Source organism: Crotalus tigris, unplaced genomic scaffold (genome assembly GCF_016545835.1).
Source record: "Crotalus tigris isolate CLP2741 ecotype Arizona unplaced genomic scaffold, ASM1654583v1 scf7180000017814.3102382, whole genome shotgun sequence".
Classification (NCBI taxonomy): Eukaryota; Metazoa; Chordata; class Lepidosauria; order Squamata; family Viperidae; genus Crotalus; species Crotalus tigris.
The window spans coordinates 1,690,842-1,712,391 of NW_024096652.1; the positions used below are offsets into that span (position 1 = coordinate 1,690,842).

The 21,550-nt window shown below is 36.7% G+C and overlaps 1 protein-coding gene across 2 annotated transcripts in view; it reads left to right on the forward strand.

The window, feature by feature from the left end:
* Positions 1–21,550, forward strand: part of TMEM104 (transmembrane protein 104) — a 71,304-nt gene that overhangs the window by 36,970 nt on the left and 12,784 nt on the right. For both annotated transcript variants that reach the window (XM_039342880.1, XM_039342881.1), the window contains one exon: positions 19,940–20,033. In XM_039342880.1, coding sequence (XP_039198814.1) covers positions 19,940–20,033 — 94 coding nt within the window. The remainder of the gene's footprint in view (positions 1–19,939; positions 20,034–21,550) is intronic.

The following is a 21,550-nucleotide window of genomic DNA, read 5'->3' on the forward strand; positions in this document are numbered from 1 at the left end:
ATTTTATCTGAAGTAATAGTTTGAAGCCTTATTAGAAGTTAACTTGCAATGCTGGTTTGGAGGGCATATCGTTTTCTAGTTTGGATGTAAACTGTTTGCTATGTAGAAGGAGCAATTATTTGACATCAGTCAAGAGAAAAGTTGAGAGAGTTTATAGCTTTATAGTTATAGTTATAATAACAGACTGTGACTTGGCATTATGCCTGAAAAATCTCAATATTATTTATAAGCTGTCATAAATATTTTTTCTTAGTCCAGACTGATGAGGCAATTACGCAGCATACATTATTTAAGAATGGATAGTTCTTTGCCATACATCAGTGGTTCTCAACCTGTGGGTCGGGACCCCATTTGGGGTCGAACGACCATTTCACGGGGGTCGCCAAACAACGCAGTCCGCCATTTTTTCCCCCTTTTCCTTAGCTGTGCTACTCCCTTTTATTCTATTGGCTTTTGAAAGCCAATAGAATAGACTCTCTTGAATAGAGTCTAATTCATTGGCTTTCAAAAGCCAATAGGAATTGTCCAGGCTGTCTCTGCCCTGCTGAGCCCGCCAAAAGTCCCATTCTGCAAACGGTGCTGCACCAGTTGAGTAGTCCTCGACTTATGACCAGTTGGGGTCGCGGCATTAAAAAGGTTGAGAACCACTGCTATACATTCTTGAATAAGCTTTTTTCTTTGTTCTGAATCAATTAAAGTACACATGGTTTATGAATTAGTGAATCAGCATCCTATTCAGCCTGTTTATTCTTAATCTTATTGTATCAGGCTCTTTGGCAAGGGCTAAAATTGAAAGTGATTTCCCCCCCCCCCCAAAAGAATATTTTCACACAGTTCTCATTAGCAGGATTTATCAAAATGAAGGGGATGTGGTTAAAAGAACTGTAGCAACCAAACCTATTATTTATTTAAATCCAATATGTCCATGTGCATATTAGGACCAAGACATTCTCATTTTGTTTCCTAATAGGTGTTTTGTGATCTATTGAGAAGGCAGGTTTTCCCTGGCTTTACATAATGGTCTTCTAAATATTTATCAAAGTAGAATCAACCCTTACAAATTACAGCTTTGTTGTTATCTTTATGGCACAGATCAGTGATGGCAAACCTTTTAGAGACCAAGTGTCCAAACTGCAACCCAAAAGCCACTTATTTATTGCCGGGTGCCAGGTGGGCTTGGCCCGCTGAGTGGGCATGGCTGTGGTGGTCATGACAGACTGGGTGGGTGTGGCCAAGGTAGGCGTGGTCACCTTGATGTTGCTTATGGGGAGGGATGCCTGTGGGGGCCGGGCAGGGTTGGGGGAGATCCAGGGGAGTCTCTGGCAGGTGGGGTGGTGAGCAGGAGGCTCGTCCTGCAGGGTGAGGCTAGGCAAGGCGGGGGTGCCATTGTTGCAGGGCGAGGCAGGGGCCGGGGCGGCTGCTGCTCTGCACACAGAGGCCAGCGAGCGCATGGGGCTGACAGTGTCTGTCAGCAGCCACAGCCTGCTGGTCTCTCAACCGGCGCATTCTGGGACTCTGCAGCCTGCCACCAGTTCAGAGAAGCCGTCTCTGAGCTGGAAGGACGGCCGACGGCTGAGGAGGCAATGCAGTGGGTCGTGCCCAGGAAAAGGAGAGCATGCGAGGCCAGGAGGGATGGGACGGGGGAGGGAAACCAGCCGTGCTGGGATGCATCCGACCACGTGGGACCTCGGCGAGTTAGCAGGCAGCTGGTTGAAGAGGGATAGTTGCCATTTCCAGGGCATGGTGTGCGTGCCCACAGAGAGGGCTCTGAATGCTGCCTCTGGCACGCGTGCCATAGGTTCGCCACCACTGGCATAGATCTTTGTCTTGGCTGTTATGTTAGAATTTAAAAGGAAACAATTAGCAAAGAGATACAACACAAGAATTGCAAACAGTTCTTTTGATATCTGCCTGACCAAATTGCTTTAGTTTTCACTCTACTGTTCAACTATTTTTCAAGCACAAGAAAAATGTTTCAAGCTTTCCAGACAGGAGGACAAAATATTGATTTGATATAGAGTGTTGCAGAATTTGTTATCTCCAATCTGGCTTGGTCTGTTTGAGACATTTTATTACATCTGTTCTGTCAGAGCTTGGGATGAAATTTTTGAGTTAATTAGGATGAGGACTGTTTTCAGGCATATAGTTTCAGAGATGCTGCAGTGTTATAGGGAGCCCAGCAGGTGTAGACTGAGCAAAGAAAGACATGCAGATGGTTCGATGGATATTATCCCAGTTGGAAGCATACTAGTGCACCGAGTAAAATTAGATTGCAAGTACTTAAATTTTCTTTAGGAAGAGGCAATGCCACCCCAAGCTAACACCGATTAGAATCACAAACAAGTACACCTCTTACCATTGATAGAATGGTAATTCTGGTTTGATTTCCAAAGAAATACCAAAGCTTCACTTCTTATTTTCCCTCATTTTGATGTTACTTCCCAGAACCTTACTTAAGAGAAATGAACCCATGTGTTATAATCACATGTATTATTCCTATTTTTTTTCTTTTTCATCTCCCATTCCAGTCACTGGAGATGTCTCCTCTCCTGTCCGTGGGTTGTGAATAACATTTGATATTTATTGCATGCAGAACAAGTCTAGGAAAAAAAAACCGGTGCTTTGCAGTAGAAAGTTCATATAATTTAGCATATATTATGAATTAAGTATTATATGAGTGCAAGTATATGCCTAAGAATTTTGTCAGACCTCTTGTTTTTGGAAAATGTTCCCATCTTAGTCTTTGTAAAATATCTGGAAAAAAATTGCTAATCTTACCTACTTTAGTTAGATGTCATTGTTCAATCCCCAAAATAATTTTCAGTATTTAGATCCAGGCTCTAAACATAGCCTCGTTATGGTATTTCCCCCACATGAGTACATACCCTTTCGATTTTCTTAGTATGGCCTGGCATTCTGCACTGAAAAATTGTGATTAAAGAATGCAAAACATGTTTTTTACATTTGGTCCAATAACAAGTAAATGGTCTGGGCTTTTTGTAAGCTGACATTTCCTAAATACTCTAAAAATGAATCCCTAACCAAGCAGATTTTTCCTGTGTATGTTGTTCCTGCATTCAACTATAAGCTTGTGACAGTTGACTGTAGATAGTTTAACAATAGAACAATTGTTGAACAATTGTGTGGTTTGGGATAAAATAATGGAAGCTCTTTACTGTCTAACGGTCTAACATATCCTTGCTATATCTTTTGGGATTTGGAAATAGTTAACAGAATGGTCACAATCTAGCTCCATATATTTTTGTAGGATTTGTAGTTGTTGAAAACTTCAGTCTAGGTTACATCTGATTTTGAGATCAAATTAGTTTTGTTGTCCTGATGGAACATTTTTTGTGAGAGAGACAGGGATACGTTTTTTAATGCAATACTTCATTACATTGCCTTCAAGACTTAGGTGGCAGTTTAATATTGTTATGAAGCTTGGCAGTAGATGGTAGGAACATGTTAGAATGCTAATTATTGGTAGCTGTATTTCTTTGTTATTTCTGAATTAAGATAGATTATGGAAATCCTACCTAGTTGTCTGAATATGGGACTAGATGAGGTTCTGTAATCTGAGACTAAATTCTGATAAGATGAAGAATGGTTATATAGCTTAGAGTGTTCACAGAACCATCCCATTCATTGGAAGCCCAAGGGCAATATTGGAAAGCAGCCCCCTTTAGTGCTAAAGGTTGGTGTGTCAGGTATACCCATTCCTGGGCTTGGGAAACTTTAGCCAAAAGGAGCTTTGTTGTTACCCTTATAAAGAATTCATAAACTGCAGATAATGGAAAACAAGATAGCAGAGCTTGCTATCTAATATTGGCATTAAAAGAATGCCAGTGTCTATTAATTTGTTACTGTATTGCATTCAAAGTTTGGCAGTAACATGCAAGATTCTAAACAACTTTGGATTAAGATGTCTGTATGGGAGTTCCTTTAAAAGACTGATAAAAAGCATGATCCGAAATGTTGGTATGTACAGTAGGTGTCTATTGCATGACATTTATTATCATCATCATCATCATCATCATCCACACAGTCAGCCAGCTGTTCAGACTGGGTTTTTATCTACCTATCAAGTCCTTTCCAAGGATCTGGGATAGGCAGATCTGGATGTTTGATGGTGTTACAGATATCGTTGCAAGATATCACTGTATATTTGTGACTAGCAAACACCTTTTCTTTTCTTTTCTTCCAAACTACTTTCTTCTGTAGTTCTACAGCTACTGGCCCTGGTTGCTCAGCCAACAATCCTGAGTCCTGTAGCCCATTTTTCACCAGATACCCAGGAACTCCAACATCTAGCACAGACCTTGTTAACGTGGGCAATGTCCGAGCTGCTATGGCTTTCTGAAATGTACCTCTCACCATATTTTTTATGGGTGAGAGAGACACTCTTTGTCTGACTTCTCTGATGAGACTTGTCCAGTATGGTTGAACCTCTGGCACAGGTCTCATCTGCCTCAGAGCCCAAAAGCCCCACAACCACGTATTATTATTATTATTATTATTATTATTATTATTATTATTATTATTATTATTATTATTATTATTAGTTACTGTTTTTAAGTCCAATCCAAAATGCTGGCTTTTACTTATAAAGTTCTAAATGATTTGGTTCCAAATTCCTTCAGGTTGAATCAGCTTGGTGTGTGCATACTTGTACACAAGAAGGCTTAGGTCTTGTTTCTACTCAGAGCAGAGCTATGTGAGCCCAAATACAGTTCTTCTCCATAGCCGCTCTAGTACTTTAGAATATGCTGTCTCTGAAGTTATACTTGCTGCTACTGGTAGTATTTATACTTTATACTTTCTGCTGATATTAGGGTCTGTTTTTACTTTTTATTTAAACAATACATTAAAAATAAAAAGCATAATAAGAAACAGCATTTTGTAGAATATGTACAACATTATGGAGAGATATTTCATTTAAATATACATTTTCAATATTTCTGTCCAAAAACATTTACAGTATATTGATGGTAATAAGTTTTGGGAGAATCCATTTGTTAATATATCTAAAAAATGGAAACCAAGTATACATAAACACTTCTTATCTAAAGGAATCTTCAAGCACTTTTGCTATATTATGTTAACATTTTAGCCAGTTAGCTTCTCACACTTTAAAATCTATTGGCACAACAAGCCAAAAAAAAAAAAAATTATTCTTACATGGTACTATTTTGGGATTAATTACCAGAGGTTATGGTACTATATATCAACTGATTCCAACATGTTCTAAAAAGAGCTTGATTAATGTACTTTTAAAAAGATGTGATATCATTTATGAATTATTTTCTTTTTAACTTTTTGATGAAACATCAAAATAGATTTGAAGGGAATTTAGATTAAAAATAGTCCAAGATGATTTATCTGAAGTCCTTTAAAGATTTTAAATAAAATATTTGGTTTTGTTCTTGTCATGACTATTACTCTCCCATTATCTTAGTAAATTTATTCTGATGATACTGTTTTACAAGTGCAAAAATCTGTTCTCTTAAAGACATTTTGTATAATATCTCTAATCCTAAACAAAAGCTCATCCTATCCTTTCCTATCCTCTACCCCAGAGGTCCCCAATCTTTCCAGGCTCGAGGAATGGAGGGAAGGAAAGCAGCTTCAAAATTGGGGTGCGTGCATGCATACACGCACATGGGGCCACACACGTTGGCGTGGCACTAGCAACCCTGTTTCCGCACATGCGTGAATGGCCACGCACCCCCCACAGCAGCTAGGAGCCCCTTCACGCATGCGCAAACAGGCAGAGCAAACCGCCTGGGCTAGCGGTGCATGCTCAAACGGGCTGCAAACACCTGCCCCATGCTAGCATTCCCATTCGTGCCTGCATGCATGCGCAAGCGGGTGCTAGTGGTGTGGGGGGGGGGAAATGCGCACCCACATGTGTGTGCATCAGCCAGCTGTTTTCACAGCCTGCTAATCAAGAGCCCACGGCCTGGTCCCGGGCCGCAGACCATAGGTTATGGACCCCTGCTCTATCCTACCCTATCCTACCCCTATACCCCTCTTCACTCCACTTCATTCCACTCCACTCTCCTCTCTTCTGTTCTGTTTTATTTCTAAATTCTATTCTGTATTGTATTCTAAACTCTACTCTACTCTACTCTACTCTACTCTACTCCACTCCACTCCACTCCACTCCACTCCACTCCACTCCACTCCATTCCATTCCATTCCATTCCATTCCATTCCATTCCATTCTATTCTATTCTATTCTATTCTATTCTATTCTATTCTATTCTATTCTATTCTTCCATATTCCATATTCCAGTCATTTGACAAAGCCAAAGCAAATTCTCTTTCCTGCTGCTTCATCCTGCAAACCAAGTATAAGTTTCAGCATTAGCTTCTGAGGTCAGATTTTCAGGTTGAATTTGATTTAATTAGAATGAGAAAAATAGACTTTGATGATATGGCTCTGAAGTGGATACTGATCTTGCCATGTATTGTAAAACTTGAGATGGTTGGGAGGAGCGCTTTAGGAGAAAAGCAATCCTATTGGATTTTATTGGTTTGTATCAACTTATAGATAAATAGTAACAAAAGGGACTTAAGAATATTCTTTGCATAGAGCTGTCTTTGCACTTCACAAGAGGCCCAATTGTATTTATTAGTTTGCTTGCTTGCTCGCTCAATTTATATTCCTCTGCACAGCTAGGATTTTGGTTTGTAGCTTGTTTTCATTTAAAGCATGGTCTGTGCTGTCATAGATCAGACTGTTTTGGAATGGTCTTATAAGGAGATTTTTATAGGTTTGTCCTTTCCAATCCCCATAGCCAGAACACTTATGCAAGAAAAAAAAAATGCATAGCAAAACTACATAGTTTGATTTATTACTTACAGGCCATGAAATATGTAGAAATACAGCCATACTATGGCAACTGGCGATATCAATTGAAGGCTTACTGATGCAAAACCATAGTGTATTATTCAGAGATTTATTCTTTTCAGAATTTGGCAGTTTAAGAATACGTTAGGATTTGTGAGAAGAAACAATCATTTTATATAGTATTAAATTTTCTAGAGCATGTCCTTTGTAAGAAATATAAAAGTCTTGATTGGGGGGGCTGTATATATTCTGCATGCTTGGTAGCAGATTTCTGTATGGATATAACTGCTAAAGAGCTTCAACTAAAACTATTTTTGTGTTTCTTTTTGGTAAATTAGGACCAGGGGGAACAGAGCCATTGTAGGTATAAGAAGAAAATTCACAGTTGAGTAATATATTAAGAACAACAAAAGTGCAAGTATGTATTAAGTTTTTCATCTCCATGAGGAAAGGATCTATCAAAACCCTTTCTATCTTATTTAAATTTACCTTAGTTGCAGATAAGTTTTTATCATTTTCAGTTCACAATAAAATATAGTGAAGGTGTTTATTTTCATTCACAAGCAACTGAACTTATTTTAGCAATTGAAATGTGGAAGGATAGAACTATATATTTTGCTTCAGTAAAGAACACTTAGATCTAATAATCCACATGCGCTAATTTTGGATATGACTGATTTCCATCCATCTATGTTGCTCCCTTTAAATATGCTTGAACTTTTTGCTGATTGATTGTAGCCGCCATTTCTCAGGGTGTTTTTTTTTGGTTGTCTCATTTAATAGTAATATTTTGTTGTACTCCTTCATTGAATTGTTTATGCTTCAAAACCTATCCAAAATTTTCTTAGGTAATTATGTAACTACTAGAAACAATTTCTACATTTAATTGTTACCTACAATTGTTACATACTTTTGTTCATTATTTTGGCAACTTTATTGCAGAGCAATTCCATGGTATATAATACAGATAGTCCTCTAGTTAGGATTATAATGGAGCCTGCTCATCCTGTCGTAACTTGTTGCAGACATAAAGTGAGTCAGTCATGTAACTAACCTGATTTTCTTATCTTTTTTGTGGCAGTTGTAAAGCAAATGCTGCTGTAATTAAACGAAAGCTGTAGTTATTAAGCAAACCAGTGGCCTGCTATGGGTGTGATTTTGCTGAAAACCAGGAATAAATGCTGGGTTTTGCCAAAATCATCTCAAAATGCAGTCAAGTGACCACAAGACACTGCAAACAGCTATAAATGTGGCCCCACTGCTGAGTGCCTGAAATGTGTGGTCACATGACTATTGCATGTTGCAACATTGGAACTTTGAATTCAGGACATAAGTCCCGCCAGCGTAGGTCAGTCAGAACTTTGAATTAGTCCTAGGCAACCAGTTGTAAGTCAAGATCTCCCTGTATTATTGCCACATTCTTACCTTTTTTTCTTATTATTTTTGCTTTCCTTTCTTCTCTATCAATGATATATTTACATTTAGAATAGTAAAAATATAAGGTTTATGGTGCCAAAATGATTCCTGATACAGCACCATAAATACTCTGGTAATAAAAAACTAAGTAGCAATCATCTTGGTTTTTTTTTTTTTGGTGTTTCTCTTTCTTTCCTTTCCCTTTCCCTTTTTATTTTCTTATGATTGGAATGGTTGTTTATCTCTAAGTATTTTTTTTGGAACGGACTTTTTCTATTTAATTATTTTTTTTTTCTTCTCCCTTTTTTTTTTTCTCTTTGAACTCCCTTCTTTTTATTGTAATGACCCTTTTTTGAAGGACTTTTTTCTGTTTAATTTTTTGCAATTTTTAAGAAGGAGTAAAGCTTTTTTTTAATTCTTTTTCTCTTCCTTTTTTTCCCCCTTTTTTCTTTTTATTATAATGACCTTCTCTGGAGGGAGTTATGATTTTTGAAGGAATTTTTATAATTTTTTAAGAAGGACTAAAGGTTTTTCTTTAAGATGGCTCCAAAGCGTCCAGGGATTTCTACAGCTTCTAAATCAACAGTTTCACCCTCTTCCGGGGGTCAGCTAATAACTATGAAGGATTTGCAAGACATGATGGGAGATGTTATAATTCAAATTAGGGCAGAAATGAAAAAGATTTTAGAGGAAAATAATAAGATCTTGAGACAAGATTTTGTTTTGGCTTTAGAAGGAGTTGCTTCTGTTCTTGAAAAGGTGAACTCCCATGTGGAAGAGGTAGCTGAAAAAGTGGACATAATGGAGGGGAAAATTGAAAGTATGGAAAAAGAAATGGAAAATGAGATTCTTATGCTTCAATATGGACAAATGGAATATGCCTTAAGAATCAGAGGCCTGGGAGAGTCTTTGCAAGGAGATCTGAAAGAGATGGTTGCAAAGGACTTTGCATTGATTTTGAATAAAGAAAAAGAGGGAATACTTAGTGAAATTGAAAAATTATTTAGGGTTAACTCTGTGGTGGCAGCACAGAAGAATCTGCCAAGAGATGTGGTAATTTACTTTGGTAAAAGATCTTTACGCAATGAAATTGTGCAAGCCTATTATAAGAAGAGATTTCAGATTGCTTCACAAGATGTTATAATTTTTAAGGAGATCCCATCTAAAATTTTAAGAAGAAGAAAGGAGTTTGCTTTTCTAGCAAATGAACTTAAAAAGAGAAAAATTCTATTCAGATGGGATGTTCCGACTGGAATGGTGGTGAACTACCTGGGGACATGTCATAGACTTAATACTGTTTCTCAAGCAAAAGATTTTTATACTTCGGTCCTGGGGGTATGTGCATCGCCATCTATTAGGTCTCAACAAGTCCAGATTGAGGAGCAGAAGACAACTTGTGTAGCATACAATTCCAAAGAAAAGCAGCAACAGAAGAAGGTTAAGGAAGTTTCATATTCAGTGGTCTCTGAATCTCTGGGAGATGTTAGACCTATAAAGTCTTTGGAGCAATCTTCAAGGGTGGAATTGCTGCCTGAAATGGAAATTGGGAAATCTCAGTTTGAGGGGCATCAACAAGAGAGGAACGGGCAGAGGATAACTTGTACAACTTACAATTGTAAAGATCAACACAAGGAGGAATTTAAGGAACCCTTACCTGTATTGGCTTCGGAGTCGATGGGAGATTCAGGAATTTTGGAGCAGTCTCCTAAGGCAGAACTTGCAGCATTTCTTGCGAGTTCGATACAAGAATGGAGAATGGAAATGGAAGAATGGAAGAATGGAGAATGGAAAAAACTGGAATGTGAATAATTAATAATAATATTAATATAATTGAGACTGATAAGGATGCAGTTTCTTACGGATGGAATTTGTTATTGGTGAAGATTGAAATGTTTAATGTGTTTATTATGGATAGGCGTATAAGGGAATTTTGTTGTTTTAAGTTTTGAACCTTTAATGATAATATTGTTTAAATTTGTGTTTTGAAGGGATTATAATTTGTTCATTTTAGTGAGGGGATTCTAATGTTTTAAATTTTAAGTAATGTTTAAATTCGTGTTTTGAAGGGAGTACAACTTGTTCAAGTTTTAAGTATGCTTAAATTTGGTTTTTAAATATTAATATTTTTAAGAGAAAATAATTTGTTTAATTAAATGTTTAGATTTGTTTAGGAAAGAAAGTAATGTTTAAATTTGTGTTCTTGGAGGGAGTTTATACAGAATGATGATTGTATTTAGATTTGTTTAGGATTTAAAAGTGTTTCTAGTTTTTAAATATTATTATTAATATTTTTAAGAGAAAATAATTTGTTTAATTAAATGTGCTTAGATTTGTTTAGGACTTATAAGTTTTTTAAGTTTTTTCTTTTTGGATAGGAGAGAAGATTATGAAGATTGAAGGAAATATGTATTTACTTTAAGTTTTTTAAGAGTATTTAGTTTTAATGGTATAACAAAGGTTTATATGTTTATTTTTTGTTTTAGGATAAAGAAAGAGGGAGAAATTAGATTTTACACTATAGATATAGATATTCAAAGAAAGTAATGTTTAAATTTGTGTTTTTGGAGGGAGTTTATATAGAATGATGATTGTATTTAAACTTGTTTAGGTTTTAAAAGTGTTTTAAGGTTTTTTTTTTTTTTTTTAATTAAGCCTGTACTCAGCTCTGGGAAGTCCAGGGGAGGGTTTGGGAGGTTGGGAAGGGGGGGGGGTGAGGTAGGGTTGGGGGGGGGGGTATGGGAAGGGGATTTGTTTTTGTAAAATTTAAAAAATTTTCAATTAAAAAAAAAAAGCCTGTCAGCCTTCTTCCCTTCCCTCCCCCCCCCCTTTTTTTTTTTTTTTGTTCTTCAGTCAAATCCAATTTTTGGAGGCCGCCTGGTAAAAACTCTTCAGTTCTCTTAGCAAGGTTTGTCAGAAGTGGTTTGCCATTATCTCCTTGCTAGGGATGAGAGAAAGAGTCTGGCCCAAGGTCACCCAGCTGACTTTGTACCTAAACCAGAACTATAGCTCACATTCTCCTTATCAAGTTGCTCACAACTCGGTGCCCAGAAATGCACAGGTCAGGAATCTTGGTTCAAATGACTTCTCTAGTGAGTGCCCAGCATCTGATTGCTGATTCTCCCAGATGTCTTTGAGCAGTGTCTGCCTTTCGGGCACAGGAATCTGTGTCTTTCTTACATTGCAGGATTACAACTCCTAGTATTGTCCACACAGGCTCAGATTGCTGTTTGTGTGTGTGTGTGTGGTTGTTGGGTGGGAGATGAGGTGCAACATCATCTGGAGAGTTCCCCCTTCCCCTCTTTTTTTGGTAGTTATAATAATACTTAAAGTAGCAGAATAAACAGTTGCATAAAAGAATAAAACGTAGAGAGATAAAGCATTAATAAATAACAGAGGAAATGGAACATTTTATACTGACCAGAGGAGCTTAGCCCTATATGAGAATAACTGCCTTGCTTGATCTGATTTGAAAATATTTTCCTTAGGGGACAATAAAATATGTTCCTTGCTGTCACTTGTCTTGTTTAGTCTGATGTGAATGTCTCTTTTGAATCAGTTGTTGCAAACCATCAGTAAATTAATGCATTCCAATTATGAAGATTTGTTTGTTCTGGCTCATTATATGATTGTGTCTTTGTCTATCTATCTATCTATCTTATCTAATAACGTTAGATTTAATTGCTTCTTTTCTTTTCATTTTTATTGATTCAGCTTATGAGGTTATGAAGCAGGCATTGGCTGTGCATCCAGCCTGTTGATACAATTTCTAAAGAATCCATTTTTAATTTCCTCACTTCAGTTCAGGTGCTCTCGCTCCTGATTTGCATTTTTATTTCCTATATTCTATCCCGTATGAAAGTCATGTTTTTTAAATTGTATTTTTATACCATATTTTAGTTGCTCACATTACTTTTCCCATTCCTTTGTTGCACTTGATCTGTGGCTCATCCTAATAGGACAGAATTCCCCAGCCTTTTCAGTTTTGCAGACCAGCGGGATGGGGGGGGGGAAGGAGATGGTTCCATGTGCGCGGTGAGTGCGTGCACTCATGCTCACACAAGTGGGGATGCACACACACACACACACACACACACACACACACACTTCCATGGCCCAGTTCCCAAAGGCTCAAGAGCTGGTAGTGGGTCCTGGGGGGATTGGGGACTCCTATAATAGGATTTAGATAATTGGCTTGATGTCATGCATCAGATGTTCATACTTCTGACGCATACATTTATTGCCCTCTCCTTGCTGTTATCTGCTCTTTTAAGCATCCCACTGAATACCACAAAATCTGATTGCCTTTTCTATAGAGTGCTGTAAGAGTTTAAAGAGTCCTGGTAGTAAGGTTGTTATCCTTAGAATGAAAGGGAAAAAGCCCAAGCTCACATTTTTAGACAGTTTGTCACTTTTGTTCTGAGGCCCTTATTAGAAGAAGTGTTCCAAATGCATGTTGCCTGTGTGTCTTCCAGCTTTGATTATGTATCAAAGAAATATTAATATATTCTTATCCAGGGCATAAGAGCAACAAGAGTTAATTGATTCTGTGAAATTAACAGTTGCAATAGTACTGCAAATCAGGCTGCATTTTCTGGATTCAGCCTAGGCACAGAATAAATCATATGATAATCTCTTGAGCCCGGAATCTGAAAAACATAATCCTGCTTGGATATTGACACAGACAACTTTCAGCCCCAGAGTGGGGAGGCTTCAGAAGCTTCTCTACTCTAGGGCTGAAAATCCAAGCAGTTCTAAGGTTCTTCCAGTACTTCCTCACTTCCTTCTCCATCCGTCCTGTCTGGGTTTTGCAACTTCTTGTCAGTTTCCCCAGCAGGAAATAACCAAGGCATTCACTTAATGATGGCAAACAGGACTATCTGAATTGCTTTCTTTTTTTTCACACTTTTTGACTGCATCGCTTAGTGACGGCAATTCTGTCCCAAATGTGGTTGTGAGTTGAGGATTATCTGTATGTTTGTTCCTCTGTGAGAGGCTGGCTTATGTATACGAGAGAGTGGGAGAGGAAGGAATTAATTTTCTAAATGGGGTACTCTTATTTTACGGGCAATTAACTTTTAATTATTAGTGATTGTGGTGGCTTTGCTCATTGCTCTGTTCTTTTTTGGACTGTGGTCCCTTGCAGATATACAGTATACATGCATCTACAAGTATTATATGTCACACATTTTTTTAGAGAAGGTGGTAATATCCTGGATTGGTTTCTGCTAGTGTTGACAGCTTTAGATTAATCATAAAGGGAAGTTGGGCAATGGCTCTGTTTTAAAGACAAAGAGAGGGAGAGAACATAAACAGAATATGGTACAAAATATGGTACAAACTATTTCTAATTCCTTTATATTGATTTTTCTGTTTTGGAGATAATATGCTTCATTGCACAATTAATAGTTATATCCACTAGAAATATTTTGATTAATTACTAAGGATTTATTCTTAAATGTCAGGGATTGAAGAGTTTGGTGTATTGTTTAGTTCCTTGTATGGATTGTTTTGTTTTGCTTTGTTTTTTTTGGCTGCTGACTATTACACATAATCCCTTTGGGCTTTTTAATAGTACCTGTATGAAACCTTTCTGTATAAAAAGTTTAGGCATTATTTTTCCAGCATCAGGTACATCCTTTTTCCTCTCTCAGATAAGGCTTATTCATTCATTCATGCTTACTGGTGTGACACAACAGTAAGGATTTGTTATTTGTACTCACATTCATCAAACATTTTATTCCTTTAAACTTCTAGCTTAATTTAAAATGCATAAAGAACAAAATATTCTTTTTTAATACAGGGGACTAAAAAACAAAATTCATAATTCAGGTGCAGTGATTTGTGTCTATTCATTCTGGTAATGAACTTAATGGTAGAACTCTTTAGGAGAAAGCAGTATTTGAAGATATGATCTTAACGCTAATTAATGGTGAAGTTTGCTTCAGAATTAATAACCATGCAAAAGTAAGATAAATTTCCAGTGTAAAAATGGGTTTACTTCAAAAATTCTTATAACAATAAATCAGACAGCACTCTTTTCTCCAGCTTGCTGACAAAATGCCAGTCTAGCCTAGGTTAGTGAGGAAGACCCTTGTGCCTTTAAGTAACAGTTGATATGCTCAAACGTATTATTTCAAATGTTTCCAGTGCTTTAACATTTTTGATAGCAATTTTCTGTCCTTTATGGAGCCGAAGCAAGTTGCAGATTTTGCTGGTTGATTTTGGTGTGTTCCAATTTGCTGAGAACACCTGTTCTTTAATTAACCACATCCCTTGTCTGTCTCTTTGTTTCACCTCTTTTTCATCTATGGGCTAATCTTTTTTTTTCCAGTGGGGATTGTATTAGCAGTCCAATCCTGTTTTCCTAAGAAAATTGAACAGGGACCTGAATTATAATTTCAGAAGACACAGAAGATAGCTATTCTCCTTTTGGCACTGATACAAGCTTTTATACTTACTTAGTGTGGCTATGAATCATGATTTTTTTTATCTTCATTGTAATATGAAGTTTCAGGACACTTCAGATAATTTTTGTAGATCAAATATTTAAAAGAGAAAGCATTCTAAAATTTTACAGGCAGCATAACTGCTCATATTATGGCTTAACGTGGTGGGATCAGCCGGTTTGCACCACTTTGGCAGAACCAGTAGCTAATTTTTTGTTGCCCAGGCACAGAATGAACTTCTGGAAGTGGCATCCACACAGAGAACCGGTTGTTCACCTATTTGAATCCCACCACTGTCTTACCAACATAAATGGTTATATTGTTAACTCAAAATGTTTAGTTTGCATTCCACAATAAATATACATGTAATCTTTGCTTAATGTATTTGAATGTGTGGATGACCTTGGGGAATAGGATAGAGATGTGCCTAAGAAGCAATTAGATAAGTAGGAGCCCCCAGTGGCTTAACACTCAGAGAAAGAAAATTAGGAAGGACCTGCCCAGATGGATAAAAAAACAGTTAAAAGTGGTGGCGGGAAATTGGTACTTTCAGACTTGCCAATTCATTTAATTTAGCCTTACAATAAAATAGAATTAGTTCTTCTAATTACATATCCTGTCTAGGAAGTTACCTGAGAGGGTTGATGCTTCAGCTGGGATTGGCAACTCTGATGCTAAACGACATGGCCCTTAAGAAAAATATCAAGTGGCCAGGTCCAACATAAGACATCATTCCACTTCAATTGTTAAGCAAATCAGTTAGTTGCAAGTTGCAGTCATGTGACATCACACTAAATGGTTGTTTAGTGTGATGTCACATGACTGCAACTGTGATTTATTGCTAGAAGTAAATAATTTATTTTGTTGGAAGCCAGTTGTGAGGGTCATAAATGGCAATCATATGACCGTAGGACACTGTGACCATTGTAAATCAAGTTAGTTGCAAATTGCCTGAATTGCGATGGACCTCGGGGTGGCCATACATTTGAGGACCAGTCATAAATCTTTTTCAGCACTGTTGTAAGTTGGAATAGTTGCTGAACGAGACAACTGGTAAGCGAGGACTGTATTGTTTGGCCTCCTCCTGGTTTCTTATTCTTGGCTCTAGTTGTAGAGACAACTCATTGAGAGTTACTCAGATTAAGAATGGTAGAGGTAGGAAATTTTGTCTCCATGGGGAATTACTAAAGCATCGCACTCTGATTAGAATTCACTGTCAAAGCCTTCAAAGAAGTAACTTATTTTTGTTTTTATGTTTGATTTCTTTGGGCTGTCAAAGGATTAGAGTTGAAGACATTTGTGGACTCTACAGTGCTCCTGAAAGATAATTTAACTTGTATATTATAGATGAAGAATATTATCATTTCACTTAATGAAAGTGAGGACATTTAGAAGTCTTTAGGTATGTTTACAAAATTCACATAAAGCAGGCTTACATCAAAAGAACATGCTTTCTCCTTTCCTATCTTTTTTTTTTTTTTTGGATAGACGTGAGCGATAAGAAGTTTTATATCATAGTTGTAGCCCAATGGGCTCCCTTGAATAGTTCCAGGTCTTCATCAGATGTCTGATCTCAGTATGTATGTCTGCAAAGCTGATCAAATGATGGAAGTGGGGTTTGTTTTTATTTGATTATTAATTAGCTGGTATGATCATATGATCATTGGTATAATAGGAGAGTAGATTTTACCTGTAGCAAAAGGTTATCAGAATTCATGAATTTTATATTTCCTTTGTATTTTGCAAATGCTTGTGATATTAGCTACCTTTATTGTTTATACATTTGTCATGTTGAAGTGTTTATTATGGTTTGTTGAGTATCCAGCTGAAACATAAAGACTAGTGGAAAATACGATAAAAATGCTATTGTAACCTTTGTTTAATACTCTGTACTGTTTAATTCCTTTATTTCTTCATAATGAATTCAGAAATGAGTTCATAATATTGCATGTATTTTTAACTTTAAATCATACCCTGAAATCTTTGAAGAAAGGCAGTAAAGATGATTTACGTGAAAATACATACGTTCTTGCAACCACTGATCCACAAAGCACGTGTCCAGTCACTCAGAATGTAGGTTGTGCTGCTGCTTAGATGATATTCCAATGTTGCTGGAGACTGAGAAGCTGTTGTTCACCTTATTAAACTTCAGGGATATCCCGCCACCACTAAATATTCTTTTCCTCTCTTGTCTTTCCCTTCCATTCCGAGCAGAGTTGATTAAATGGTTTTGTCAGAGGCACACAAGGACTGTTACAATGTGAAATCCAGGAAAATTGGGGCAATATTTCTAGAGAATTCATCTTTTGAATTATGAATAATAGCAACCAAACGTGTGATATTAAACAATATTAAAGTTCTTTTATTATTAATTGCTGAATAGAGTGTACCCATACACCAGACTATTCCTTTTCATGTACGTTCTCAGCCAAATTATGCAGGTTCTCAGCCAGCAGCGTAGTACTGTCTGCATATACTCACACATGCCATCAATGAGCATATCACCACCATTGCATTCACATTTATGCATAAATATACTAATCTGCCTTATTCCCTTAGACCTAATGTAGAATTGCACCTTGTCTTTTATTTGCAACAAGGACAGGCTTTCAACAGAATAGATTGTATCCAGCAGAATATTCTTTCACAGCCTACTTGGCTACATAATTTAAATAGACAAGAGGTGCAGAATTAATAGTACCCAATATTTTATTGGTATTTAAGAAATTTTCAAGATTAGTTTTAAAATTAATTTTACATTTTTATATAATAAATTTAGAATTTTAATATCATTAGCTTAAGGCTAAATAACAATAGTAACAATTATACCTAAACAGTATCTGGGCATTTTACAGTTGGATAACATCAAGCATTGATAAATTTTTTAAAAAGCGATTAATAAAGAATAGATCCAAAGAATGAGAAAATTGTTAAGACAAAATTGAATGATGGAAACACCATCAAAGCTATCAATACCTGGGCCAAACCTGTGATATGACACACAGTTGGAATTATTAACTGGACACAACCTGAAATGGATAGTTTGGATTGAAAAACAAGAAAACTGATGCCTATTTGTTATGTATTACATCCCTGTAGTGATAATGATAGATTATACCTGCCCTGCAAAAATAGAAGCAGAGGTGTACTTTAGGTCAAACAAACTGAAGCATGCATTGGCTGGTTATGTCAAAGACAGTAAAAAAGGGAGACTGATGCAAGTTAAAAATTGGAACTTACTGAGTGTACAGAAAAACCTGAATACCAAAATAATACGTGAACAAAATGCCGGCAAGGAAAAGCATTATATGGTCAATTTCTTTAAAAGATGGAGGGGAAAGTGGAAAAGATAAAACCTGGCATATTCACCAAAACAATTCATTAGAACATCTGTAAAAATTATCATGACCAGTAATGAAAAATTAGTGGGAAGATATAGTTGGAAAATTTAATTTAAAATGAGCAGGTTAAAATATTGTGGAATTTCCAAATACAAATCAATAAAGTCTTGGCACCTAACACACCAGATTTAAGTGTGGTTGAAAAGAAGAAGAATGGATAATTATTATGTGGATAATTGATGTGACAATATTAAGGGAAAATAGAATAGAAGACAAAGATTGGGAGTTCACAAAGTACTTCACCAAGTTTAAAGACTGTGGCATAAACTGGCTGTGGTCACAGTGGTTATCAGTGGATGGTATATGAAAAAGCCTTGGATGACACTTAGTAAATCTGCAGATTGACAAAATTTCCATGTATTAATTACAAAAGGCCACATGATTTGGATCTGCACATATACTACTTTGATACATTAGGTTCTTGGGACGAACTCAATGCTTATGAAGGCCAACAACAGCTAAAGAATTGGGAGCTATAATTACATATTGTTGTGTATATAATAATAATATAGAGAACTTTGTAAACATTGTAAAATGTTTATGACATGCTTTAAGAGATACTTCTGAACACTTTGGGAGCCCCTTGAAAGGAAATGGGAACAGGTTATTGATAATCCTATAAAACTGTATTGATTGTCATTATGACATCACTACTGTCAGTTTTTGAAAATGTGGCCATGAGATGAGTTCCTGAAACAAATACTCAAAAGAAGTGAAATTTGAATCTCCCACCATTTTTCCAACATCTTAATTAACAAGGAGAAATATGACTGCACCTGGGTTATCTTTCCAAATGAAAATAAAATGCGTGCTCATGCACACATTCATTTTCTTCTATCCTACATGACAAAACATGACTATTCAATAGGACAAAAAACAAGTTAGGGGTGATTTTCATTGAGTCAAGCAGAGTGAAAAGAAAGCCTCTTTTAGACTTCAGTCCCAACTGATTTGTCCACCTTTTTTACGTGCTGTCCTTTAAAGTCAGTATTGAAATGCACAAGAAATATTGGGCTGTTTTTGCACCTACATAAATGTGTATTCTGAATTTTTATTTGCTATTTATCATTTTTTCTGATGATGTATTCTATATGGCATATTTTAGTATTAATGATACACATTTAATAAGCCACTTTAGAATAAATTTGACTCTTGCTAAAAATACCAAAGTTTGTTTCTTCCTAGGAGAAATTTGAAAAAAATAAAATAAAATAAAAAAGATACTAAGTATATCTGAGATAGATTATCTCAATGTGTCATACTGGCTGCAGCAAGTATGATGAAGCCTATTTGTATTATGGCTCTACCTCAGTGGTTCTCAACCTGTGGGTCGGGACCCCATTTGGGGTCGAACAACCATTTCACGGGGATCGCCGAACAACGCAGTCCGCCATTTTTTTCCCCTTTTCCTTAGCTGTGCTACTCCCTTTTATTCTATTGGCTTTTGAAAGCCAACAGAATAGACTCTCTTGAATAGAGTCTAATTCTATTGGCTTTCAAAAGCCAATAGGAATTGTCCAGGCTGTCTCTGCCCTGCTGAGCCCTCCAAAAGTCCCATTCTGCAAATGGTGCTGCACCAGTTGAGTAGTCCTTGACTTACAGCCGGTTGAGTAGTCCTCGACTTACGACAGGTTGGGGGTCGCAGCATTAAAAAGGTTGAGAACCACTGCTCTATCTTAATCAAAAAAATAAGTAAATTGTTTACTGAGCAAATTTATTATTTTTTTAAGCGAATAATAACTGGTAAAGTGAACTTTTTAGACTTCTACCAGGAAGCTGTTCTTCTTAATCTGCATTGTTTTTCTCAATTGTTTTTCTTTCAGGCAGTATTTACTCTTCTTTTGGGTCCTTTCACCTTCTTTAATGTGCAGAAAACTAAATATCTTCAGATCATGACATCGCTAATGAGGTGGTTAGGTAAGTCTACTAGTCACAGGTATTTTGTGTCCTTATTTCCATATAGGATTTCCCTTTATTCTTCCATATGTGTCCCACATCTGTTTTGGAATATCCCCAACTCTCTGGATTGGATTTGGCTAGCTGTGGGAAGATAGAGAGAGGAAGAATACCGTTCTGTGTTGTTGTTACAAAAATGTATGTGATTGCTTCACTTACGTTGCAGTTGTGATGATGGCTTAATGGGTACTATGGGGTAGAACCTAGAAATTCTCCTTTGACCAGGGCATAATTCTTAAAAAGCAGAGCAATTCATGATACAAAATTAAGTAGTTTTGTTTCTGTAATTGTTATTGCTGTGCATTTTAGCAGCTTGGAGGAAAAAAGAATGACTACAAGGACTGCAAAGAACTCAAAAGAGCTGTTTCACAAAGCATATAAACACATGCTTTGCAAAACCTTTCTTTATTATTGAAACACTAAAGCAGCAATATTTACAAGGCTTGTGTGGCTGCTTCAAAAGGTGTTCCCAACTGTCTGCCTGTATATGTATGATTGCACAGCGGACTTTTCCACTGAGACCAGCTATGAAGCAAAGGTCTGGTGGAAAACCACTTATTCAGACAGTCATGTCTTCCTTCTCTCCCTTGGGATATCATCAAAAACAGTTTTTCTTGTCAGCTATTTTATATTTTAGATCACGGGTGTCAAACTCGATTGCGTCATGTGACATATCATGATGTATTGCAACTTTTTTGCCTTTGCAGAGCTGAGGGCGTGGGTGCATATTACCGGTTGAAAAGCCCTGTTTTATGTCAGTTATATTTCAGACTCCAAAAAGTCTTTTATGTTACAAAACTAAATCAGTCTACATTTGACTTTTTGTATACCACATGAAGGTAAGAAAGTAAATTAGAGTTTTATTACTTTTTTCTAAACACTAGAAGAATACATTTAAATAATTGAATGTAGAAGCCCAGTGAAGAAATAAATCCGAGTCCTAAAGAAAAAAGTTCATTTCATCATTAAGAGGGAAAGTTGGCTTCATACATCATGTTGAGCACAATGAGATTTGCTAATTTTGTCATAGTGTGTTGTGTGAACTCATTTAAGAAATCATAGCTTATGGTTTCACATTCCATATGACCCTAAGCATAATGATTTAGCATAATGAGTAAACTCCATCATTGTTCTTGGTTCAAGAATAAACTAAGTTCAGAAACCAATTTCAAAGTCAAAAGCTTAAGACATACATATACATTATCCTTATGTGTCTAAAAGACTCCAGACTTTGACATTTATCCAAGTGATCCATTGGTTTCTCCAGCAAACTGACCATTTTAGAAATAGATTCTGGATTTGCAGCTGTTTCAGGACCAAGTACACAATATGTAAACTTTCACACCAAATTATTCATGGATGCAACCCATGAAGTGATTTCATGTGGCCCTCGAAGCCATCCTGGAAACAGTGAGGGAACGGCCCCCGCTGCCTTGGCTCTGGCCCAGGCCTACCGGGAGCCAATGTACAATTTTGTG